General features: G+C 46.7%; 2 protein-coding genes and 4 non-coding genes across 6 annotated transcripts in view; 4 read left to right on the forward strand and 2 right to left on the reverse strand.

The window, feature by feature from the left end:
• Window positions 1-18,861: 18,861 nt before the first annotated feature.
• Window positions 18,862-18,934, forward strand: Trnaa-agc (transfer RNA alanine (anticodon AGC)). The gene has a single exon. It is a non-coding gene; the product is annotated as a tRNA-Ala (tRNA).
• An 863-nt stretch (window positions 18,935-19,797) lies between these two features.
• On the forward strand, window positions 19,798-19,871 carry Trnai-aau (transfer RNA isoleucine (anticodon AAU)). Its single transcript has one exon. It is a non-coding gene; the product is annotated as a tRNA-Ile (tRNA).
• Window positions 19,872-20,683: 812 nt separating this feature from the next.
• Trnak-cuu (transfer RNA lysine (anticodon CUU)) lies at window positions 20,684-20,756 on the reverse strand. The gene has a single exon. It is a non-coding gene; the product is annotated as a tRNA-Lys (tRNA).
• A 1,406-nt stretch (window positions 20,757-22,162) lies between these two features.
• Trnal-uaa (transfer RNA leucine (anticodon UAA)) lies at window positions 22,163-22,252 on the reverse strand. The gene has a single exon. It is a non-coding gene; the product is annotated as a tRNA-Leu (tRNA).
• Window positions 22,253-22,381: 129 nt separating this feature from the next.
• LOC127749884 (uncharacterized) lies at window positions 22,382-24,425 on the forward strand (the record flags this gene model as incomplete). Its single annotated transcript, XM_052269844.1, has 4 exons — window positions 22,382-22,693; window positions 22,780-22,849; window positions 22,936-23,011; window positions 23,088-24,425. A coding segment is annotated over exon 4 (1,332 nt), but the record flags the coding sequence as incomplete, so codon positions are not given.
• A 26-nt stretch (window positions 24,426-24,451) lies between these two features.
• LOC113210811 (uncharacterized) overlaps window positions 24,452-26,317 on the forward strand; it is a 2,032-nt gene continuing 166 nt past the window's right edge. The window contains exon 1 of the mRNA XM_052269845.1: window positions 24,452-26,314. Coding sequence (XP_052125805.1) covers window positions 24,636-26,314 — 1,679 coding nt within the window. The 5' untranslated portion in view covers window positions 24,452-24,635. The remainder of the gene's footprint in view (window positions 26,315-26,317) is intronic.

Raw genomic sequence — 26,317 nt, forward strand, 5'->3', positions numbered from 1 at the left:
CCGACCCACCTTTTTCGCGCCAATGTAACTCAACACGCAATTCAACACAGTAACTCAGCTGGGAGCAGACGACCACAGCACGCTTTCGTAGACATTTCTATAAAATTGGGGCTAGATCAAATAACTAGGTAGATGTACCTACGCCACACCACGTCTCACGTAACAGGCTTCGCGATATCTCACGAAACACTGTTGTGCTGCGACGCGCCTGGCATACATCTACCTAGGCCTGCGGCACTGACACCCGAGTCGGGTAGCGCAAAAATGTAAACATAGGGCCTCCGGCTCGCCAACTTTCCGTCTCTTCGACTAAGCATGCAGGGTTGTACATGTTTTCGCCCATTTTCGTCAAAAACTTCCTGTGACGCCTAAATGGTAACAGATAGAGCCAAACGGACGAAATTTTCGCCCGTAGAATTCTACTTTGATAAGTTACCCCTTGGGAAACATTAATAAATTATTTTTAAAAAATGTTATTTTGGGGACCTGTGGTTTTTGATTTTTTTTAAATCCAATTTTTGAGCTAGAATGCCCTTCTTTGAACTTGATCTGTCTTTTTATGACACAAAACGACCCTGAAAATCCCAGGTCGCTAGCTCAATTCGTTCTCGAGTTATCGTGACGACAGACAAACAGACACACACACAGACAGACGCGAAACGTTTTGATCATCACTGGAGTAATAGGCTTCGCTAATCGCTCAGCCAAAAAGATAAAGAAACCATCGGCGACAAGCCTTTTTGAGCAGCAAATGACTTCTTCTGTCCATAAGAATCCGAAAGTGTGGTACTTTGCAAAGGGTTTACAAAATAACTTTCTTCAAAATCCGCGTGCGTTCGAATTCCTTTCCGCAGCCGGGTCGTTTTCAGGCCTCGCTCTGCTCCAGTATGCACGTAATTTTTCACGGTAGATAAGGACGTAACATCAGGTAACACTGAAAATGCAAGAGTGCAGTCGATATTGGAGGAGCGACGCAATTGCTCTCAACTTCGTTCCTCAAGGTATACCTGATGCCTGTTCTATATAGAGCGACACTTGCTTTCGTCGCTTTAGGATCTTTGTGATGATTACGGAAAATTAATAATTATAAGTGACAACCGGCGCTCAGAAGGGGCGATGATCCTACCATAAATCATATGGAACAAAGTTCCCACAATGATCACTCAAATGAAGCGACGCAAAGGGACAACGGTAAATTGGTCAACGAGAAAGTCGGTCGATCTTGTAAGACGTGAGACATCACTCTAGCATTTTCAGTGAAGCCGCTGTCGTGGAATTTGAGACGCATTAAGTTTGATAGGTAGTGCAGCATGAGCGAATGGGACGCGCACTAACGATGCACCATTATTTAACGAGTTCGACGAGTAATGGCAAAGTGAATGGCGCCCTAAACCCGTAACCTCACTCCCCTGCGCTACGCCACCTCTCCCCCATCTGAAAGTGTCCGCGTGTTGGCGCACGCACACAGACGCACACGAACACGCGAACACACACACACACACACACACACACACACAAGCGCGCGGCTGCTGCAGCTTCTCAGAGCCACACATTTGTTCAATAATGAAGTGGGCGTAGTAGTGCCAGGGGGATAAGCTGAGAGAAGAGGGCGGAAATGCATGGGTGAGAGAAAGAAACGGAGAGAAGGAGGAGGGGGGGGGGGGGAGTTGCGTGTTTGATGGCCGGACCATTCGTTGGGCGGCTGCATTTAATGCGGCTCTAATCGTTCGCAGAGTAACAACACCATTTGATTAAATTTTGAACATAGAGTGGGCCGTTTGTGGATGGGCCGAGCTGGGGCTATACTGATATTTCAGATCCGATGAGTCTTCTTACGCTGCGAAAGATTAATATTGTGTTTGTTACTATTTCGTTTGTGAACTCGGGAAATCCACGTGTTTACATGTACGCGTTCCTTCGTGAATACCTACCAGTATGTATTACGATGTCCATATACATTTTGGTATCTCTATAATAATGTGTAATAGTGTTTTCGGAGGCTTTTCGCAGGCAATACTAACTGCTGAGTTTGTATTTAATTTTGCTTGGAAGATTTCCTTCTTGTTGCTGCATAGGACGTCGCTCAGTCCCTTATAGCACTTAGATTCCAGCGCGAACCGAGATGCGCGTGCGTTCGAATTCCTTTCCGCAGCCGGGAATCGGCATCGGGTCGTTTTCAGGCCTCGCTCTGCTCCAGCATGCACGTAATTGTGGGGTCGATGGCTGGAGCCGCCTAGCTGCCTGAAACTAGGTGATGGGGCTGCTGCTGCTGGGACTGACAACGAAGGGCACACACAAGTAGTAGGGTTTTCATGAGCTGCACTTCTTTGGCCGACGCGGACTTTTCCACAGGGCGTTGTGATTATTTGGACACGGCCCTAATTCTTATATCAAAAGTTTCCCGGTATGACGCAGGGCCCTCGGCGTCGGTTTTAGGATAAGGTCAGTTAAAGAAGTGCGTTAAAACTGACGTTGTGGCAAACACAAAGAAACTCCCATGAATGAAAGTGAGAAGCTTAGCGGGTAGGCAACCCGTCAGCTGGAATGTATTCTACGGCGGGGTCGGAAAGGACTAACTTCCCATGACCATCATAACATGAGACAGCGGTCTCCCCTTAGGTCCTAAGAGTAGAGTCAACAAATTCGTGGTGGCCCGCAATACCCTGATGACAGTAAAAATACTTTATAGAAGAACTGCAAATATCTGTTAGTTTACCATTTCAAAAATAAAAGGCATGGAGGTAAACTGAGTAATGAAATCTCATAACACATACGTAGGAGTACGTGCAGCAGCCCGTAGTGGCTGAGCGTTTGTCAGTGTGCTAAAATTCTCACAGGTAACGTTTTAAAGAACACAGTAAAGTATACATAGAAGGCCAGGGAAGCGTGATTGAAAAAGGGGGGGGGGGCATTGGAATATTTGAAAAAGACCAAAAATAAAAATGGCACTCAAAATCGAAATGGTAAAGTTATTCGCATATTCGATTTGCTATTTTACATTTTTAATGTTCCTTATGTTACCAGTTTGAAAGTTTGATTCTATTTGTCATGTTCAGTCCTCAGTCCCCAGTAATTAGAATTGGGAGTGAGATGACTTTTGACCTCAACAAAAATTAATACTGTTAAGATTTTTAACTTACAATGTATCGAACAATAGTAGAACATCCAAATATCGTAAAACTCTGGGTAAGGCAAACCCTTGTTACAATCAGCTGGAAATTTTTTTTTCAATACCCTCACTTGTCTCTAGTTGAAGTGAAATGATATCAAATCATATTCATTTTAATATGTTAAAACTCCTCCCATATTGAAAACTTTAATTTGTCATTTTTCGATTCATTTTCATCTGATCTCTCTGAGGTGTTTTAATGATCACGAGTCATTTAGTTTAATAATTGAAAGTTCTGTAATACATCTTATCATAGAATCTAATTTAAATCGACGCGTCCTAACAACAATGTTCTATCTGCAGCGTGCGGATTACACAATGATCTATCTGCAGAGTGCGGATTACACAATGTTCTATCTGCAGCGTGCGGATTACACAATGTTCTATCTGCAGAGTGCTGAATACACAATGTTCTATCTGCAGAGTGCGGATTACACAATGTTCTATCTGCAAAACGCGGGAACTTTTCCGGAAACAAACGGGAACCTCGTGTTAAAATGTTTCCTGTGCCGGGTGCACATTCTCACTGGCTTTCCTACTCGAAGCGGCTCTCTCAAACTTCGAATTTCTCCAATTTCTCAAAAATGACTAAAAATCATTTTCAAAATATCAAATTAAGAACGAAATTTTATCGGCAATCGTTAAGTATACAGTCAAAAATGGTAACCCCAAAGTTTGAACCGATTCGGGAATTTACACCTGTATGACTCCCCTTGTCAGAGACATAACATAGGAGGTGTGCATATAGGATTGACGAGCTAGTCTGTTGCTCTAAAGAAATAAAAGCAAAACCATTAATCTTTCCACCACCACATTTGATAAAATATTAGTACCTTCCGGTCCAGAATAGCTTGTAGTCGTGCGGTCAGCCTGCTATCTGCCCGGTCCGACCCCCGTGATGGGTGGCCGGAAGGGACGCAGCGGGCCTCTGAAGGCCCCCTGGCGACCTCAGCGGAGCTTGGTGGGGCACCTGACGGCGTGCTGCCTTTAAAAGAGTTTGCCAGGACGAGTTCCTGAAATAAGGAGTAGCTAATGCGCCCATAAATTAGCGTAAGACAGGCGAGTGTTACAAATAATCTGCTGAGGCCACACCGCTAAGGATCTATTGCAACCACTTTGCACAGCCATCTTTATTCACGGGTTGGCATCATCATTTTTTGCCCTTCGGGTCTGATTGTGACAAGGATAACAATTAAGGATAAATCACGGAATTTAACTTCCGTTATGCAGAAATGCCCTGCACTTAGCACCGCCACCTGAATAGCCAGATAAGCTTTTCCGCACAGACTACCGGCACAAAGTGCGAACCGCTTTCAGATGAGCAGCCTTGCATGGTGTTGGTGGTGCGCAAGAGACGCGACAAGCAGCAGGTCGTCGCACCCCACCCCCCAACCCCCACCCCATTTTCCCTTCATCCTAGGTGGCGTTAACGGCAGAGATCGCCTGGCCGATCCTTCCAGCCCCGCGCGTTCTCATTTCCTCATTATTTCCCCATTGTAACTGACTGGAGGCTGGGAACGCTTCAAGCGCTAGCTGGACCAAAGCCTATGCGACATGGATGGTAAGCGTTACGTTAGGAAAAGTTTTTACCTTTCCGTCTTTTGCCTTGTTTCGGGCCCAGCTGTTTCCCTCTCTCCCAGGGGATAAGTGTGGCGGGGGTGATTGCCGACGGTCTGTTTCCTTATGGCAACATACATTTTATAAGTCTGACAACTCGCTGGGCCACGGGTGGGGGTGAGGGTGATCGTCACGAGAAAGTCATAAAATTAACTTATAAGGGCGTAAACCTGAGGTCCGGGGGAGGGCGCCGCCAGCCCCCGCCGGACTGAAAATATATCAAAAAGGCGAAGGAGATTTATTGGAGGTCGGCATGATCCACGAGGCCACGTCCGAAAACCACACCCTTTGCCGTAATTACTAGGGGTGGCCGTTTTGAACGCCTCGAGTCGATATTCTCATAACGACCCTCGGCCATGTTATCGAGCAGACTCACCGAGGCTACTTAATTCATTTGCACCGACAAACACAAAACACCTGGTAATAGAATTATGAGTGTGAATCAAATTCACAACTTTCTTCTGTAGGTAATCTAAGGGAGTGAGAGGAGGAAAGAGTTCGAGAGTGGAAAGGGGGAGAGACATTCAGAGCTCTGCAGGGAAGCGTATATGACATTTGCGTGACTGTCTGGCACTCTTTCATTTTCAGAGTGTACAACGCGCTGCAAAGAGGCGTAATTCATTGCGGCCCCGCGATTTCCATGCCGAGAGTGCGAACGTCGTCTGCCGCCGCGGGTCATGAATACACATACGGTGCGACAGGCGGGCGGGGCGGCCCGCGGCGGCCCGTGCACGGCGGCTCGCGGCCGCGGAATGGCAGCGCACAGGAATATAACGGAATGGCCCTGGAAATTTATTCCGCTGTAAAGGAGTCCCCCAGGGTCTGCATAGCTACCTGGCCCAGCCCGACCCTGGCGCCAGCCACGCCTATGCGGCGACGAGTGAGATCAACCGCCCACCCGCGCATGCGTTCGTCGCGAACGGCGCAAGCCACTCTGCCACACTGCACGAATAAATGTCCGCTGGGCGAGGTGAGCTGATCAGATCGCGGCAAGACCGCCCTGGTTATCGTTTGTTTTCCGTCATCCTTTCTGCTTGGAAATGAAGCGTACACATGAAAACGATCGGGGGAACGTATTTGCCCGTCAGACACTTAACACTCATTGGCTGTCCTGTCCATTAGCGGTTAGTGAAACCCATTACTCCACTGACCCTAGAAATTCTATTGGGTTTGTGTGAATGCACAATAACTCGAGGGTTAATTGAGATAGCGTCCTAAAAGAATCACTGTCATTTTGTACACTTCAAAAGGCAGACCGAGTTGTCAGGTCAGCAGCCTAGTTCAAAAGTGACCTCAATTAAAACAAGCTGGGCCCGCTCTTCTGCCAGCCTTACTTCGCTCTGCAGGCAACTCCATTCGGCCGGAGGGCAGCAGGCAAAAAACAAAAAATTGGTCCCGAGCACAAAACATTCTGTCCCGGGACCGAGACTTTTTGACGCACTATACAGTTGTGAAAAGCTGTGCTAGACACTTTCAGGGTATCTTAAGGTACACTCCTAGAGAACGAGATGCTTACGGCAAATCCTTGCATCTATACCCCTCAGGGTGTGAATGGCGGTATCCAAAGATTACAGATACGTCCTAAAAGTAAAAATGCTGTATGTTCTTCCAAGGAGTAACTCGTCAAAGTTGACGATAAAATTTCATCCGTTTGGTTCTATGTCTGGGCGTTGGAGGGTTTTTTTTTGGACGAAAATAAGCCAAAAATTGATGTAGTGAACATGAAGTCGTAGAAGGAGGCTTTAAATCGCAAAATGAACAAGCAGGCCCGCCCTTCCGCCAAACGAAGTTGCCAGCTTCGCTTCGCTGCGCCGGCAACTCCGTTCGGCAGGGGCCGGGCCTGCTTGGCCTGCCGGCGGCGATGGTCCATTTCTGTCACGCGATTTCCTGCAGAGCATATGTAACGGGCCTTTGGCCCGCAAAGCCCGTCGTCCTTAAAAATTGCCCCGTAGACACGAGAAAGGGATGTAACGGTGAAGCACCGCGACTACAACCCACCCTTCTGCTTAGAAACCGTTTTTTGGGGTTGGGGAGGGTGTTTATTCTTTCCTCTTTTGCGGTTTTGGGCCTTCCTCTACAACTTAATGTTCACTACAGAAATTTTAAGCTTATTTTCGCCAAAAAAGACCCTGCAGCGCCTAGACGGTTAGAGATAGAGCCAAACGGACGAAATTTTCGCCCATAGGATTCTACGTTGACGAGTTACCCCTTAGTAGATCATAAAACAAACATATTTTTTTCTGACTTTTTTGACCTTCCCCATTTTCTTTAATACCCCCTTTTAGCCCTTTAGGGGTGGTTGCCAGGATTTGCCGTAGGCGTTTCGTTCTCTAGAAGTGGACCTTAAGATACCCTGAAAATTTCAAGTCTCTCTAGCGCATCTCCATCTATAGTGGAACAGACAGACAGACAGACAGACAGACAGACAGACAGACACGAGGTCGTTTGCATAAGCCCCCTGAATATCTTTTTCAAAGCAGAAGGGCGGGCTAAAAAGACCCCCCCCCCCCCCATGAAAAAGGCATAAGGGTGGGTTGTAGTCACGGTGCAATGTTTTTATCCTCGAGATTGAATTTTGACAACACTCAATACTATACGACATACCTACGATGAGGAATAGGCCTCCAAAGTTGACTGTGCAGATCAGCCGAAAAGCAGATTCGCCTGTGATGACCGTCCCTTCCCACATCCGCCAGTTTTGGCCGAGCCGCCGCAGAACCGCCAGTGTTCCGCGCCTCCTCACAGATACATCACTTTTGCAGGCATACGTCGGTAGGGGCACTTCAGCGGGAATAACCAATAAAGGCCAGCGCGACGACCAGCTCCACGGACCCTAGAATCATCGTCCACCGGCTTAACTTCCGGCCGAAATTCCCAATGAGGGACCTAAAGTCTGAACGGGGTCAAAATGGGGTGTTTGTAGGTCTTTGACGTCCAAGTCCGCGCTTGAGAGGACTACATTTTGACTGTAAAGGTCAAAACGACACCACGTAGAAGTCATTTTGACTGAGGTATTCTCTTTGGGATGGCCCCGGGTTGCGACTGACGTGGCTCACAGTGTGCTCACCGAAGGGGCGTGGAGTGCGCGGCGGCGCCTCCTTCTCGTGATCAATCTCCCGCATGTTCCTTTGTTTTCCTCCACGACACCTTTGCTCGTCCTGCAATACTACTCCTCCTTGGTACTTCTGCCTCTTCCCTATGCCGTCCTACTTTTCTTTATTTTCACAGCTCTCCCTTGGGCGTTCATGCCAATGCAGCAGAGGTGGCGCGGCTGAGAAGCGGCGGAGAATTGTCGAAATGAGAGCAGCTTGAGACGGGTTGCAGGGAAAGGGGACGACCTGCTCCAGGGCAGAAGTAGGAGAGGAAAAAATGGGGTACAATCTGTACTCGTACGCGTGGTGTGCGAGCAAAAGGCGCATGGTACGAAGAAGAGACAGGAGAGCGGGCGGTGAGCGAGAGAGAGGGGAAAGGGAGGGGTGAAGTAGGGAAGATATTTCGCACGACTCAACGAGCGAGCGAGCGAGCAGGGCTGCAAAGGGGATTTGGCTGGGCCCGGTGCGCGGCACGGTTAGGGGGAATCACATGCTGATTGTATTTCATGACTGCTGAAAGTGACACTCTACCTGCCCCGCTTGGCGCCAGCGCCGCGGCACGCCGACAATCTTCTGCTCAATTCTACCATCTGCCTTCGAAAACGCCACAGAAGGGACGGGTGAGCGGTGTGAGTGGCATGAGTTGTGAGGGGAGAAAGAAGTAGCACCATCACACGAGTATGCAGTCGCACTCGAAGAGCTCAGGGACAGTGGATTTCTGTAGGCAGGAAAAAATTTGGTTGAGAAAGGTGCCGAAAAGCAGAGAAGATGTAGAATGTGACAAAATGGTGGAGATAGAGGTCAGGCCAATTCTAAGAAATCATACACAGAAACACAAAAACCACAAATAAAATACCCAGAAAGGCTGCCAAATACACGTCCAATACGTACTAGAAAAATACCAAAACACAATTCTTGTTAGCGGCAAAACGAACCCACTGTTGGGGAAATTCAGCTCTAGCATGCTCACTATAGACAAAGCAATCTTTACTTTCATGTTGAATCTTTTCTCGTGGTCTTTGTGCATTATCAACCCCAAGTTTTAAAAACTGTTCACTATTTTTCACGAGAGCGGCAAGCAATCAGAGTGGACTTCACTCGTAAGGTGTTTATTGTTTTGGGATGTTACCCCAGAGGCCCAGAGGCTTTTGGTTGCCACAACCGACCATTTTTTTCCGTGCAGTTTTTGGCTGTGACAATTGAATATTCGTTAGCACCGAGGGGTGGATAACTCCTGAATTGGGTGTACAAATTTCAAAAATTGAATTTGAATTAGCTTGAATTGGCTTGAATTGAATTTGAATTGGACTGAATTGGTTGAATTGTTTTTGAATTGGTTTGAATTATTGTGATTTTATTCTACTGAATTAGCGTGAATTGGCTTGAATTGACTTGAATTGAATGTAAATTGGCTTGAATTGGACTGAATTAGTTGAATTACTTTTGAATTAGTTTGAATTAGATTGAATTGGTCTGAATTAGTTTGAATTGGGCAGAATTAGAGGTGTACATTTGGCAGGGTAGTTATCCACCCCTCGGTTAGCACTGCATTTATCGATCGTCCCGAAATCGACTTATTATTAGTTCTGACGACCAATCCTTTTTAGATTTGCAGTATATTTTGGTCTGAAAAGACAGTCTATGTTGTTCATGTTCCAAGATGTTCAAGATGACTCTGTCGCGAATGTTGTGAGAAGTATGGGAGAAACTACTCACCTGGACGCCTCGTCCTCACGACTTTACTCCTCGCGGCCGTAAGTCCTGCGGGGCCGAGCACCCGAGGGAGCCAAGAGGGCCAGCTGGGTGATTTATCGAGAGGTCTGCACCCCGCGCACGCCGCCCTGTGCCGCCCTGCGCCGCCCATATGGTCGGGCTCCGCTAGGCCGCTCCCTCCCGGAGGCTTTCCCCGCTCGGCGCTCTCCACAGGAGGCGGGCGGTGCCGCTGCGCTGCGGCCAAACGGGGCGGGAGCCTGTGTAGTTGTGCGGCGCGCATGCGACCGGAAACGAAGGGAAGCTACTTATCCGTGTTTTTCCTCCGGCAACATCCTCCCTTCCCCTTCCCTGTTTAATGTCTTTCCCTCCCTCCGAGATGTGTTGTCGCATTGATAAATCGAGCGCAGCCGAGCGGGGCGGATTGTCGAGGGTCGCGACGGGGCGGTGTGGCGTATTGGAGGGGAGTGTGTGTAGGGAGGGGGGGGGGGGGCTACTGAAGGCCGACGCTGAAAGCGCCAAGCTAAAGGCTGGTCAGTTCAACAGTATTCACAACATTACTTTTGTTCCTAATTATTTTTCTTCATAATCATAATATTCAATAGTATTTACAATATTCAGTTGTATTTCTTAATATTCAGGAGTAGTCATACGTGTTCAAAAGTGTTCACCGATATTACCTGGTTCCCTTATAGAAAGAAATCATTCCGAAACTCGTCCTGGACGGTTCCAATATCAGTCCGAATCTCGGACAGTACCGAATGTGGTCTGTGATCCGAGTCCGAACCTGACATGTCCGAAATAAGCCCGGCGTCGCCGGAGTGTCCGGTGACAGGCCGAGGATTGTGCTTGTAACGTTCGCAGTAAGTTTTCGGACTGCGTACTATCCTAACAGTCTTCAATATTTTAACATTAAATTGAATCTCTGATTCTCTGATATATGAAGTAGCCTTTTATGTTCACAGATTATACATTACTGTAAATCTATTACTCTTACGCATTTTTTATATATAAAAAGAATTTGGGTTTGAAATTTCAAAACATTTTTAACAGTGTACGCCAGTATACAGCAACTTCTGTGTGTTGGTAAATTTAAAAACGCGCAAGCATATCAGGTTTACATAGATTTACACTGTGAATAAATGTTTTTAGAAGCTTTAAGTGTATCACATCTGATTATTTTTATTTTTTTGTGAAAGATCGTGCAAACTCATATCCCGAACAGAACCGTATTGCTATGTAAAAGCCTTCCCCAAAAATCGCATCACGATGCGCCCAATGGTTCGTCGTGTACAGCGCTGGTTTTGAGAGAGAATACTACATCTTGTTGAAGAGGCGCCTCGTCTCAGCCGTCACCGTAGCGCAGTTATTGGAAAGAGCGCCGTCAGAGGATCATAAGCCCTCGGGGTAAGGGAACGAATCCTGGTTGTCTCGCTTTTTTCGTGTACTGCCCGCATCTCGGACTGTTCCGAAAGCTACCCGGTCGCGCGCTTCGGACAGTTCTAGAATCTTTCTGATTTCTCTCTTTTTCGGCTTACTTTCGGAGTAGTCCGATACGTCCGGATTGTTCCGCGAGCTGCCCCATCTTCGGGCTAGTTTCGGAATGATACATTTTCAGCGTTCTCATCAGTATTTAGAAAAATGTGCTGCGTATTTCCTTTGCGAAATCGCAATGGAAGGACTATGTCCACACGACAGCCTTCAAAGTGCACTGCCAAAAAAAGCACCGCTCGCTCAGGTAAACAGTCCTGTTGGTATAGTGCATTTAACGAGTAAATCGAGCTTGTACCTCATCAGCCCGAACTTGGTGCTCACTGGGTATAACTTTAGTACAATACTTTTGACTGTGCGGATTATTGCACTGTGTTTCGTCTAGGTTCGTTTCACGCTGTTCTAAGCAGTAACAGAAACGTATCAAGTCATATCATTACCAATCACATAACTAAAATGCGAAATATGAGAGACGCGTCTGGTAATGCCTAACGTGTTGCAGCTGAGAGGGCCATCCTGGGCCACCGTTTCTTTTGTGCAGGTGACTGGAGGGTAAGAATTGAGGAGGTGCACTAAACATATCACCACCGCCTCAAACCAAAAAAGTGACATTCTACGGTACATAAACCTTCAAGATGGGCACAGAAAAAGAAACTGCCAGACCGTTAGTGCCGGCCGAGACGATCCGCTTGATTTCTGGGTTCTTGCTCCGTACGGCTGCACACGCTCAGCGCAGAGACAGGACCCATGTGTCCGGGAGGGGAGCGAGCGCGCGTGCAATGCAATCGCGATTGCAATTGTGGAAATTGCATGGGTGTTGCATCAGTATCGTGGAGGGGTGGTAGGCTGAGGCGGGTGGGCCAGCTCGAGGCTATCCTCATTGTCCCAAAGTGGTCTTTCATTACGACCACCACAGGCTAACTTGTTCCGCGCAGGATGACACGGTTATGGGCAGAACGGCACTTGGGTGGATCTGGATGTGGATGTGCACCGAAGTTCGAAGAAAAAGTTCAGGCCAGACAACCAACAACTGACTTCGTATTGCTCTTTTTTATGTTGACTTACTGGGATGGAACCGTTTTTTAGTCCGCACTTCTGCTATTAAAAAGTATTAAAGCGGGCTAATGCAACCGCTCTCGTGTCCGTCCGTCCGTCCGTCCTGTTGTCCGTGTAAGAGGAAAGGAGATGAGCTAGAAGTCTACAAATTTCAGGGTATCTTAAGGGTCACTCCCGTAAAACGAAACGCCTGGTACAAATTCTGGCAACCACCCCTAAGGGGATAAAAGGGGGGTAACAAAAAATAGGAAACAGGGGTTGGTCCAAAAAGTAGGAAAACGTATTTTTTATGGTCTTCTGAGGGGGCATCCGGGGAAGTAGAACCCTTAGGAGCCAAAATTTTGTCTGTTTGACTCTACCTAGCATCGTTTTGGCGCTAGAGTGTGTTTTTTTTGCGACGGAAATGGGTGAAAATGAACACTTTGTACCCATTGAGACGTACAAGGAGCCGTCGAATCGTAAGATGTCAGAAGTACCCCCCCCCCCTCCCACAAAAACAAAAAACAAAAAACAAACAGCACATTCAGAATTGGGGCCTCGGATTCGCGATCTGCTCTTCAACTGTATCGGAGCAAGAGGTGGATATATTTAAAACAATAGCAAAAGTTCGATATTTAAGAATGTTTGACAAACAACATAAGCTAAAAACTGCGCTGGTTCAGTTTTTTATTGTTTTATTTTTTAGCAGATCAGAAGGGTGGGGTGTAGTCACAGTGTTGCCCCGTTACAGTCTTTTCTCATGTCCGAGGAGCAAATCTTCAGGGACGCAGCCCTCCCCCCCGAAACCTTAGTTTACTCAAATATGTAACGTAACTTATAGGTCGCCACCGGTAGGGCAGGCTAGGCCCGGCCCCTGCCGAACGGAGTTGCATGCAGAGCGAAGTGAAGCTGGCAACTTCGTTTGGCGGAAGGGCGGGCCTAGCTTGTTTTTTCTTGTGCTCTCCTGGCTCCCTGAAACGAAAGTCAGGTTATCGCACCAGACAGGGACATAAGCAAGAAGCAAAAACAGGGCTATGCTTACAAGATTACGGATATGCATGTCCCCTCCCCCGAAAATATAAATAAATACCGAATTGTGCCATATATATAAATACACTGTGCTCTTTTTTCCGCTGTTTTCGCCAACCAAACACTTTTTTGTGTGTGCTGCAGCTGATTCCCCCCACAAAGCCTAATGATATCGCCAGTGCCGTCCCAAGGGGCGGCGAGCCGGTTGCCGATATACCCTCGGGCCTCGGGCGTAAGTGCGGCCGGCGCATGCTGGCCCGGCGCGCGTATGGAAGCGTCCAATTGTCGTGCGGCGCGACCCGCCCCGCCACCCCGCTGTAATAGGCTTACTGTAATGTAATAGCCCCGCGACGGGGAGGGGAGGGGATTGGCCGGACCCGCGGTGCGGACCTCACCCGCGACACGTGAGACGGCGCAATCCGAAACAGTTGCCGCAGGAGGCAGTGCAAAGACGTCGCACCAGAGCAATGTCGGAGCTTACGCGCTTCCGTAAGTCTCGCTCCTCTTCACCAAAAACATAAATAAGCAGGCCCGCCCTTTCACCAAACGGAGTGTAGCAACTCTGCTACGTCGCTAGCAACTCTGTTTGGCAGGGGTCGAGCCTGCTGTGCTTTCCGTGTGGTTTAAGATATTTTTCTGGGACACCCTTCAAATTACTTGGAACACAATGTTTTGCTTACGGATACTGATCGAATACAGACTTTCAGCAGCGTAACACACGCACCACGCGTGTTACGCTCTCTGAATACGGTATTTCAATGGAGGGCTGCCCGGGAACTACGAAGAACAAAAATAAGCCCACAGGGCTAAGAAATAGACAGTCCCCTCGGCCACAAAGCATCTCCTCCAGTTTTTCGTACAGCTCAAGTAGCTTCAGCAGGCCACGCCAATCCGCCGTCCAACGGCCCGACTCAGGTGCGCTTGGCTGTCGGTGAGGCGAGGTAGGTAGTGTTTCGTGAGATATCGGGAAAGCCAGTTACGCGAAACATGGTTTATCCTTTTGGTATCCACACCCAGAAAACGGTTCCGTTGATTTTATGTCTGATGTTATGATGGAATTTTTCTCTTGATTCGTGTGATTTTTCAACGCTTTCAAGGAAAAATGGCCATAGTGTGAAGAATCTTCCTTTAATACAAAGAACGCTCCTTCAAATTAAAGAAAAATTATAGTATGTCTATATGAACGAAAATTTCCGTTGGAATTACCTGAGAAAACTTATTCAACAATTTTTTGAACAATTTAAACTTATTTTCAATTGTTTGCGCAGAATTGTTTCATATTTATTTGCATTCATTCCCGCGAGGATTACAATCTGTGCAATCCGAATAGGGGCCGTTTCCTCATGAGTTACTTAAGCTCGGTGGTGAATAGACGTATTTCGTTCGCTGCATTTACTAAAACATATACAACAACAAAAAATCTAGAAATGATGAACTATTCCACCCTTAACCCCAACCTCCAATACAAGTTGGAGAACATTGCTATGGAGGAGAGGAGGGAGGGTGAGGGACTGGTAGGGATTACATGATGCAGTCCGCTCAGCCCCAGCCCGAGGCTCAGGTGCAGGGGAGCGTTCTCACTTAAGGCTTCATCTAATGATGCTGTAGCCTGTGCCCACGCAGTTTCACGCCCTTCACTTTAGATACGTATATTTTTCAAAGTGTTGTCGGGCAGCTCCAGAAAAAAAATTGGATAAGAATTCTTCCGGAAGCATTGCGATGGGTGGGAAGTGATTGATGCATGTGCAAGCTCAGTTTGTCATGCCGATGCCGTGGTTGACTCCATTAAAGGGAGACGCCATAGTACCCGATTATTTATGTCCAGGATTACACTTCTTGTCTTCAAAATTAATTACCAAAATTAAATGGGTCTTCAGTGAAACGTTTGAAACCCACAAGCTGGAGGTCTTATACAACCCTCCACCTTTTACCATGAAATAATCGTCTCTCTCACCCGCTTCCTCCCGGTTCCCGAGGATTTTATATTGTACTGTACTCCTTAGCAGCAGGCAAGGGTACAGGCAGCAGGCAGGGTCCTTTTTGTGGAACGATTAATGGTTAATCTTGTGTGCCCCTAATAAGGACGCGAAGTTAGGGTAGGTCTCTCTCCTCTTACCCGCCCTCCAGCCCCTCGACACACGATGCGCTGTCAAAACCAAAACTTGGCCAAGTTCACAAACTGCTTGGACGCTTCATGAGCAACTCAATTAACTGGTTGTCTCTATATCACGCAACTTAACGGCCTCAAAGCACCGCAGCGCCGCAGTCCTCACTGCCTGCCTTCGGCGCGTGGTGGGGCCGCTCGCCAGGCGCCCGCCCGCCCCAGTGCGCCCGTCGGCTGCGGGGTAGGCAACACGTGGTGGGCGAGTGCACAGCCCACCTTTCGTTGCCTACTGCCAGGCGGGCGGTCCCTTTGACAGAAAATCAAGTCCTGGGCGGAGTCTGTGGTTTCTAAGGTTAAGTCTCCTGCATAGGACACAGGGAATAGTCTGGACGTTCGCTCCGCCCCAATTAAACCAACCTCCACAATTCCTTCTTTATGTGATTCTCTGTTTTTTGTTTGCGAACAGAGTAAACATCCAATTTAAGGGTGGCCATCCCCCCTCTCCTCCGTCCACCTTTCCTCCAACACTTCCTCTCCTCTCCTTTCTTGTACGTCGCACGTTGTCTTGCACAGGACACCCGGCAGGGAATGGCTTAAAATGCGAATCCCGATTTTCTAACATTCATCGCTTCTTTTTTTCCCTTTCTTTTTGAGGTCTAGAACCAATAAAAAAAAGTCCCGTAGCTGTGACCCAAGCAGGCTTCTTTTTCCTTTCCTTCTGAGGTCTAGAATCCATAAAAAAAGTCCCGTAGCTGTGACCCAAGTATTTCCCGTGCCACATCTTTCGTTTAAATTTGCGTGTACTTTTTATGGGAAAAGGTCGGGAAAGGGGCTCTATCATGCGGGCCTCCATTGAATATTCTTTTGAAAAAATCTTGCAGAAATGCAATACTCTAGAGTTACTCTCAGCAAACGGGCCATGGGCCATTTACGTTCCGCGGCCCGCCACAACTATGCAATATGGTTCTAAAAGGGTCTTATACCACCTAGATACTAGAAAGCCCTGACATCATTTGGTGCAATGCTAAAAACCTCCGAATACTGCAAAAGTGGCTGACTACTAGAGCAATTTAAAGGGTGGAATTATGAACTCCGGTACGTTCCCAGTGCTTGACTTCTTTCGGACTTCGCCAATTTACGGACAATTTTACGGTAATATCTGTCCCAGGCGCCTTCGATTTCTAGAGTAATCAATCTAACGAACTCTAGGAATGATTGTCGATCTGAAAATACTCTATTATTATATTTACTAAAGAGACGACTGAAGTAGTTCTCACTTACTTTTTCAAAAAGTAACGGAGTTCACAATGTTTGCTCTGATGTCGAACTGGGCATAGGTAGTGTAAATATTTTACGCCCACAGTACTGACCTATAGGGGCGATAAATATTCCCCAAAGTAATCGGCACAGCTCTTACTCCGTCTTCGTGAAATGTCTTCAAAAATGCAAAAATAGGCTTGTACCGAGGCTTGTACGCTTTTGCAGTGCGAACACCGTGTCTCCACCAAACCAGCCCGATTGCGTCATGTGAAATTACCCTCTAAATGAAAGTAAGGTCTTGATGTGTTGCTTCCTCTGTGGTTTACCGGGTCATAGCATCTACAACCCTGGTTCAGTAATGCTTTAATAGTACATTCTGACTTGTGCACTCCGTATCCCCATTTTTAGATGTGGCCCTTGTTTAATACTCTCAAGGTACCAGTAACGGGTTGTAATGACCTAATGCTGAAATAAGTAGTGCCAGATCGGGTAAAAATGAGACGCTTCTATACTGGGGAAGAATGATAGATTCGTTCCTCTCGATTGGTTTGCATGCTTTTTGACCTCATTCTTAGTGTGTGCTTATAACTTATCTTAACATTCGACTTCCATTATTAACCGCTTCTGCGAAGTTAAATCGCTTGTCCTCGTCACGAAACATACCTAATGGCAGGCGCGGATTAAGGTCCGGCTGACAGGGGGGCGATGCACTGTCGGTTGCCTACATACAGGGGTTTTCTGGCGCAAATTGCATACCTTTCAGGCGGCTCTCTAGAGACGACAGGGGGGGGGGGGGCGATCGCCCCCCCGCCCCACCCCCTTTATCCGCGCCTGCCTAATGGGAAACCTGTCCGACCGCCTATCCTCAAGCGCTCTAAAACTTTTCTGCGGGGGTGTTATACTTTCAGTACTGCATGCGTATTCTCAGGAGTGAAGATTAAGGGTTCGAGTTCGTTGGAAAGCTGGGACTTCGGCGCTTCCGTAAAGCTATAGAACGTCCCTGACTTAGAATTCTTCTGTCAGTACGACTTACTATAGCCTCACTCTCGTCTGCTGTCTAAAAGACTAAGCATTACTCCAAAATCATCGCCTAAATGGCGAGATGTAAAGAAATGTCACTCTAAGAGGCGAGCTAAGAGGCGTGTCCCATGTCACTCCTGCATTTTCAATGTTAAGTGCAGTATGCGGTTTATACTCCAAATGCTCGGGAACAGTCAAGTCTGCTTCAAGCAATGTCCTCTATTCTAAAACTTCTCCTACAATTGTACCTTAAGGTGGGCTCAATTCCTGCGCGTCCGGATTACGCTGCAACGGTGACAGACAGGCAGGAAATTGCTGTGACCTAGTGCTCCTCTCCACCCCTCCCGTATTCTCCCTTCGTAGATCCGCAGCGCTGGGGCGCTGTAGGAGCGAGAGAGGAGAACCGTGTTGGTGTGATTCGCACGATGAACAAATGACGTCAGACAAACTCTGTGAGGGGCACGACACTGTGAGGAAAATAGTTGTAAGCGTTACATCTAACCAGTCAGCAATTCACACAATATTTTGCAAACAGCAAATTCCAAAAGTTTTGTGGCAAATCCACTAAAATATTTTTCAGAGTGTTTTGGGTGTGGTTTGAAAAGGTAAACCTAAAACTGACGCATAGTAATGTCACCTTTTCCGTTACACCATTCAAAAGTGTAGTTTGGGTTGCGTGCCTTTTATCCACGTCAGGTGGCCACGTTGTTTAATGTGAGATCAGGCTAAGACAAATAAGTCGTAGCCTGGGCGACAAATTGATATTTTTACTGTGATAGTGCAAAGGGCGTGGTCCGCAATTAATCAGCGGTAATTCACCCGCTGGAAGGACGAAAGGGGCAGTCAAGGTAGAGGCGGGGGGAGATAGAGAGGAAAGAGAGAATGAGAAAGACGATGCAAAGAGAGGAGCGGAGAGGAGGGAAAAGGGGAGACGGGATGGGGCAGAGACAGAGAGGGAGACAGAGATACCACATTTTAAACAAGATCGGAGGGCGATAAATTTTCTTTGAGCACACGTATCTTGCACTTCAACTTTCGCATGTGATCTATACTTACAGATAAATATTACGATGAGATAGAGCACTTCGAATAATAAAATATTTTATAATCAGAATCCAGTTACAGCGGGGCCCTGTTTCGTAAGGTAAGAATCGAGTTCCCCCTCCCTATCCTTACTGTGTTCTCCCCCCTCTCCCCGGCCGAGCCGCACCCGACGAGCCACTGTCTTATTTTCACTCGCCCTACCTCTGTTATTTCTTTTCCTCTTCTCGCCCTCCTCATCGTTCCACGATGGCAAGTAATGTTGCCGATCAGACGGGAGGCCTCCGTCGGAAGGGGGTGTAGCTCAGATGGTAGAGCGCTCGCTTAGCATGCGAGAAGTACGGGGATCGATACCCCGCACCTCCAGTTATTTTTAATAACTATTTTTGGAAAACATAAATCACTACTGTAGCCTAATGAGAAAATTTGTGGCCCCATCTAGACCGCGTCAACTTTTTGTACTGTTACAAGTAAGCAATCGTTACCAAACCATTCACTGTACAAGAACTCGTGTTGTGAAAAGATAAGAAAACTACTGGATTTTCTCTGTTAAATCGATAAACGGGTTTTTGTGTAGATTAATATTCACATTGGAAACGTAGTGTGTGAATGTCACTCAGTTCTAGGTGTGTGAATATCCATTCGTACACTCAGAGGGGTAAACGTGTGAATTTTCTAGAAAAAAAAATCACACGTTTACCCCCCTAAGTGTACGAATAGACATTCACATACTTCCGTTTTCATTGCAAAATGACTGACAATACGAAGAAATCGTAAAACAGCAAATAACGTTCGTACACTTGATTTTTAAATTTACATAACTGTCTAGTAAATAATGTTCACAAACTTTGTAAGAGAACAAAATATACTTTGTTCTTTTAGAGGCAGTTCGTTCAGCAAAATTTGTAACATCTTGTACAGTACAAAATAATTGTTTTAAGTGTAGTGGTTTTTCGCAATTATCGGTAGATTCCTTACATAACAAAAAGCAACGAAAAGAGCTCCCCAGCCCCATACACTACTTCAGAAATAGCAGTGCTTCTTCAAGCATTATACTTTACAGCGGGCGAGCATATAGTGTCTTGTTGACGTGTTCGCCGAGGCAGCATGGAGGTGGGGAGGGGAGGAGTGTAAGTAGGAAGGTGTGGTGGGGGACAGCCGCGCCGCGGCTAGTATTCTCGGCGGGTTTTCTCCTACTTCACTTGGCAACCTAGTTGTGGCGAACATCTGGCCCATTAGCTCAGTTGGTTAGAGCGTCGTGCTAATAACGCGAAGGTCGTGGGTTCGATCCCCCCATGGGCCATATTTTTTTTGATATTTATGTCATTCAATAAATGAGAAAATATTCCCCACCGCACGCACTACCCTCTACGCATCTCCACCTATCCGTCACGCTTCCCCCATAGGCCTACACAAATGACAGCTAAATATGAGAGAAAAGTAGCACGACGCTCTTCTCCATCGCAACAACGTTAAAACGGCTCTAGCGCTTGGCTCTCTATGCTAGTCTAGAGTAAAAGGTAATAACATCTTAACACTACTTTTGCGTATAAGCCTAAGTGGTATCATCTGCTAAAAATCTGGAGCCGACCGGGCTTCCTATGTGGAAGAAGGCGAGAAGTTTGCCCAGACAGAGGCCTCGAGATGCGGTCAACGTATCTAATAAGCTCGCAGAAGACAGGGACACGGAACAGTAGTACGCAGCCGCTGATTTCTCTGATAAACGTAGCGCGACAAGACATGCAATGGCGGGTGCTTGCCTCTATCAGGCACCTACGGAAGGTAAAAGTGTTGTCGCATATTTCTTTGTCCAACAAAACATAAAGATTGCCATTAGATAGCAAAGGATCCTTGGCAAAAATTAATGAACACAAAATGTGCAGTAAAATTTTATCACGATCGCCGTAAAAATTGTTGTCGTAAATTTACGATATTTTTCATAAATTTGATTGAGAATTGATATTGTAAATGTAGCTGATGTACGGTTTCGAACATTTTTATAAATTTACATAAGTACTTCGGCAATGCAGTCGTGTTTTTTTTTTCTTTTAGACAAAAGTCCATCACAAAAATATCTGAGACTCCGTTTATTGTACGGGGTGAAAATAAAAGTTACGCCCAACGTGGGGCTCGAACCCACGACCCTGGGATTAAGAGTCCCATGCTCTACCGACTGAGCTAGCCGGGCTGGTGAGCGCCCCCGAGCGCATCCCATGTCGGCCGACAAGAATTCCTCCACTTTTCTTTCGGGACTGGCTTGGTGGCAGGCCTAGCGCGTGTCCGAGCGAAACGGGTCGGGGTCGCGTGGCGTGGCGTTGTGAGCGAAGCAGATGATGCCTGGTGGGCTGCCTACCTGCCCGGCGCTATCCTCCCAGCCCACCTTGCTCCTCGCGCTCGCGCTCCGTTCCGGATCGGCCGCTGTAAAACTTTTCCTGGGCCAACGTTGTTCTGTCGCTTTTCTCCGGACTCAGGCGCGTTGACGACACTGTTTAAAGCTCACAGAGAATTGTTCTGTAAACTACAATGAACCCTGCATCACTGTAATCGACAGTGAATTTTCACCGTAAGCTACGGTGAATTTCACTAGAAGGTACAGTGAATCAGGGTGCGTCACTGTAGCTTACACTGAAATTCACCATAGCTTACGGTGAAAATTCACTGTCAGCTTTAAATGTGGAGGCAGCCGAAGTATCGAACTTGACTTGACTAACCACGAGGCCTCTTTTGGCCCAGGAAACACGTAAAACACGTACTGGCCTCCAGTACAACTTACAAAGTTTAATACGTCGCGGGGCGGCAGTTGTTGGTACGTCAGTGTTAAGACACAAGTCTCTTTATAGCGGTGACTTGCGCACACACGTTAGTAAAGTAAGGGGTGGAGGGGTATATGGTTAGGTGGCTGCATGCGCTGACATTGGGAAAGCCACTCTTACTCTAAGTCAGACGATTGCCGTTGGGCTATCATATATATATTATATATCCCAGTCTACGACATACCAACATTCATAATAAAGAGTCTAAAAATATTTCTGTTGCTATGTGTGAGACCAACGAAAGGAAATTAAAGTTGCACACAATGACAAGATGACAGGGCCCTTTTTAACAGGGGATATCACAACTCTTTGAAGGCGTATCAACTTAAAAAGTATTGCGTTTTATAGTCAAAATCAGGAGCTACTTACACGGTATACTCGGATGTAGTGAAAAGTATAGAGAGGTAGAATAGCGGTTTTCAAGACATGGTGTAGCGCCATTGCGCCATTCTGGTACTGCACCCTTCAATGGTGCTACCCCTCTGCGCCATTTGGCGCACGTTTGGCTGCCTACCCCTCAGGCGCTGGTGCTGGCGCTGTCGCTGGCACCTCGTGTCAGCGGCGCCGCGCCACGGTGCGCGTCACCACTCTAGGTGTACGTTTGGTTGCCTACCTTGCCGGCGCAACTTTCGTCGAAGGGGTAGGGGGGGGGAGGATGCTGTGGGGTGGCTGGTGCTGCTGCTGCAGCTGCGGCTGCGGCAGCGGCCGTTACAGAGAGGTCGACTCAGGTCATACACACACACACACACAGCCTCCCTCCGTGTGAGCATGAAAATGAAAATGTCAGGAGTGGGATTCGAACCCACGCCCCGCAGAGCAACGCGGGACCAGAGCTTAAATCTGGCGCCTTAGACCACTCGGCCACCCTGACTCATGCCGTCTATCGTAAACGAAGCAGAGTGTGATGTCTCCTGGCGGTGGGTGAAGCCACGACTCCGATGAGGCGAATATGCAAACGTGTGTTGGATTAACTAGGACGCGCGCAGAGTGTCGTGTCGTTGCCCACCAACGCCCTACTGCGGGTTGTATGGTCAGCATCGTAAGGCTGCGGCGTGAACCTGGAGATGGACGATGTAAGCATATTTCGATACTATGGAGAAATGCAATCGATAGGAAAGTGTGGCACGAGCGCACCGTCGGGCGATGGTGGCCCATCGGGTGGCGGTCAGTCGCGGAGTGGTGGAGCGATCGAGTAGAGGTGTGCAGTGCGAGGATCAGTGGCGTGGTAGTGTGCAGTCGTGATCGGTCGTCGGGTTGCAGTCAGTCTTAGAGTGGTGAAGTGAAGCAGTGATAGAGTGCAGTGCGTGGGCTGGTGAGTACAGGGAAGAGCAATCCAATGTCAACTTAATACCACAGAGAATAGTTAGAAACTAAGTGTGTTTTGTGTTTGACTTCCAGTTGAGACAATCTATTTTCATACCATTTTTGAAGGAAGATTGTGAATCCCTACAGTGCAGTGCGTGGGTTGGTGAGTACAGGGAAGAGCAATGCAATGCCAACTTAAAAACGTAGAGAATAGTTAGAAACTAAGTGTGTTTTGTGTTTGACTTCCAGTTGAGCCAATCGGTTTCTACACCATTTTTGAAGGAAGATTGTGAATTTCTATGTGAAAGTTACAACACCTGTTTTGGTGAGTACACTTGTGTGTCTAAATATATGTTTCGTTTTGTTACACCTGTGTGACGAATGGCATTTTGTGTGTGCAGATTACAATGAAGTGTAACTGGTGTGGCGAGCAGTGCGGCGACGCCGATGGACTCCTGGCGCACATCATTCAACGCCATGCACCGAAGCCCGATGTAAGTGTTGCCTGGTGCTCCAAGCCAAACACTCACAAACCACGCACAGACACACAGGCAGTTTTTGATTGTACCACCTGCAGTAAAACTTTTAAGCATAAACGTTCACTAAAACGCCATGAACAGGAGGTTCATTCGAACAAACTGCACACATGTGAAACATGCAAGAAATATTTCAAAAATGTAAGGAGTTTAAAGGAGCATATAAAAAAACTTAAACATACTTCAAAACCTAACCCAGTGGTCAAGCCCCAACCTGTGCCTAAAAACTATAAATGTAGACAGTGTAAAGAAAAATTCAAAACTTTATTTCTTTTGTATTCTCATAAAAGATCATGCAACTCCCCTAAATATGACAAGTATGTTTGTGATGGGTGTTGGCGGCGCTTTTCAACATCAAGTTCGCTGAGATACCATGTAAATGGTTGCAATGATAGGAAAAGGAAGGTTGAGCGTGCCCGAAAGGTGCATGACTTGTGCTCCTCCAAGTCCCACGTGGGTGGAGACTGGAGCACAGAGAGTGCAGTTGGAGGAGACGCTCGAATTCACAATCTTATCATTACGGACCTTCATGATCTACAGCTAACTCTGTTGAAAAACAAAGATAGCATTAAATGCACGGTGCAGAAGGATCTGCAGGAGTTGCGTCGAATAAAATGGTATCTGTCTGCCTTTATTCGATGTCAGAAGGCGGGTGAAGTAGAGCCTGAAAACGCCGTGCGTTATATGCGCTGCAGCCCGCTGACCACATTGCAAGATGCTGAACTAAATGAACAAATTCAGGAGGCCATTTTGGGGGTGATAAATTCATTTGATAAAGCTCAGGGGGAGGGTTCACAAATTCTGTTTGAAAAGGTTGAGAAAATTGAACTAAGGGTGGCTAAATACTCACCTTTGAAGGGTTCTTCTTACATGCCCTTACCCAAAAAATTCCAAAGCCCAACAAAGGGGCTTGTAAATATTAAAAATTTTGATAACAAATGTTTTTTGTATTGTTGCCTTGCGGGAGTTGAGCTTCCGGCAACTCATCCAGAGCGAGTGAGTTGCTATCGTCACAGGTTAAATGAATTTAACATGCAAGGCATCAGCTACCCAGTAAAAATAAAAGATATCACTAAATTTGAAAATCAAAATTTAGGGGTTAGTGTTAATGTTTTTGGATTAGAAGAAAATAAACAAGTAGTGCCAATGCGCATTACCAAAAAACTTGGAGATCATCATATAAATTTATTGCTTCTACAGGGCGGGGAGGGAGGGGAGGAAGGTGAGACTGAAGAGGAAGGAGAGGAGTGCCATTATGTACTCATTAAGAATATATCTAGATTTTTAAATCATTTAACAAAACGCAAAAGAAAGTTGCATTGGTGTGAAAACTGCCTTACACCATATGACACACACAAAAAATACTTGGAGCACAGGCAGCAGTGTATCGAGCACGGCGCGCAGGCGGTGAAGATGCCACGCCCGCAGGATGCAACCATGCGGTTCCAGCAGTGGGGGCACCAAATGCATCACGACTTCGTCATTTACGCCGACTTTGAGAGTGTCATCGTGCCGTACAACTCACCCTGCCCTGACCCATCAGTCTCATCGACAACGCGAGCAAGCCGTCACGTGCCCTGCGGGTTCTGCTATGTGATCGTGAAGGCCGATGGGAGTCTGCTTAAGGAGCCAGTCCTGGAGCATGGTGAAAAAGATCTCGTGAAAAGGTTTTTACTGCGCCTTCAAGAGGAGGTAAAAATCATTACAGAGTTAAGGGGTGAATTGTATGAGCTGGACATGAGTGAAGATCAGGAAAAAGACTTTGAAAAGTCTACAAAGTGTTATATGTGTGGGGATGCAGTGCCACGTCCCGGTGTAAATAAGGTGAGAGACCATGACTGGAGTAAACCTGTACATAATTTTAGAGGGGCTGCTTGTCAGTACCCGTGTAATCTTAATCTCAAGCGTAAAACATACATTCCTGTACTGATGCATAATCTGAAAAACTATGATGGTCATATGGTTCTATCAGAGATAGGTCAACTGAGTGACGGTAGTGACATCTCTGTTATTCCTAGGAATAAAGAAAAGTATGTAAGTTTCCAGTGGGGCCTCTTGAGATTTCTTGATAGTCTTGGCTTTTTGAATAGCAGCTTGGACCGATTAGTTGCCGATCTGACGGATGAGGATATGTGTCGGCTGAAATCTATTTTTCCTGATCCTGATACCAGAGCACTGGTTAGTCGAAAAGGTGTGTACCCTTATTCATTTTTCGACTCTTTTGCTAAATTTCAGGAAACGTCTTTACCTCCACCGGAAGCATTCAAAAATGATCTGACAGGTGCAGATGTAAAAGCAGAAGACTACGAGCATGCTCTTAATGTTTTTAAACATTTTAAGATGAGTACTTTGCAGGAATTTCATGACCTGTACCTACTTACTGATACCCTCTTATTATCAGACTGTATGGAGGCATTTCGTAAAATGGCCATGGAGCACTACAAATTAGACCCTGTACATTTCTATACCACCCCAGGAATGGCATTCTCTGCTAGCTTGTTGTTTACAAAGCAGCGCTTAGAGCTTCTGGACGATCTTGAGACCCACCTGACTTTTGAGCAAGGGTTAAGAGGCGGGGTCGCGAGTATACAGCACAGGTATGTTGAGGCTAACAACCGGTACATACCGGAAACTTTCTCAGAGTCAAAACCATCTTCCTATATTATGTATTATGATGCCAATTCTTTGTATGCAACAGCACTCTGCTCAAAACTCCCTACAGGTGGGTTTAGACATTTAACGGCAAGTGAAATTAATGATTTTGACTCTGCTAAAATCAGCTCTGATTCGGATGTAGGCTATCTGTTTGTTGTGGATGTCACTTACCCTAAACATTTGCATGATTATCATAACGATTTTCCACTAGCTCCAGAGCATATGATACCTCAGTACGAGGGCTTATCTAAATTACAAAAGAAAATGTTAAGAGACTTTCAGTTGTCTGACAAAAGTACAAAAAAACTTGTTCCCAATTTGTACGATAAGAAAAATTATGTTGTGTATGCTGACACTCTCATGTTATATTTAGAATTAGGCTTAGAACTTACAAAAATTCACCAAATAATTGAGTTTGATCAGAAAGCTTGGTTAAAGCC

This window comes from Frankliniella occidentalis, unplaced genomic scaffold (genome assembly GCF_000697945.3).
Source record: "Frankliniella occidentalis isolate FOCC.00 unplaced genomic scaffold, Focc_3.1 Scaffold104, whole genome shotgun sequence".
Taxonomy (NCBI): domain Eukaryota; kingdom Metazoa; phylum Arthropoda; class Insecta; order Thysanoptera; family Thripidae; genus Frankliniella; species Frankliniella occidentalis.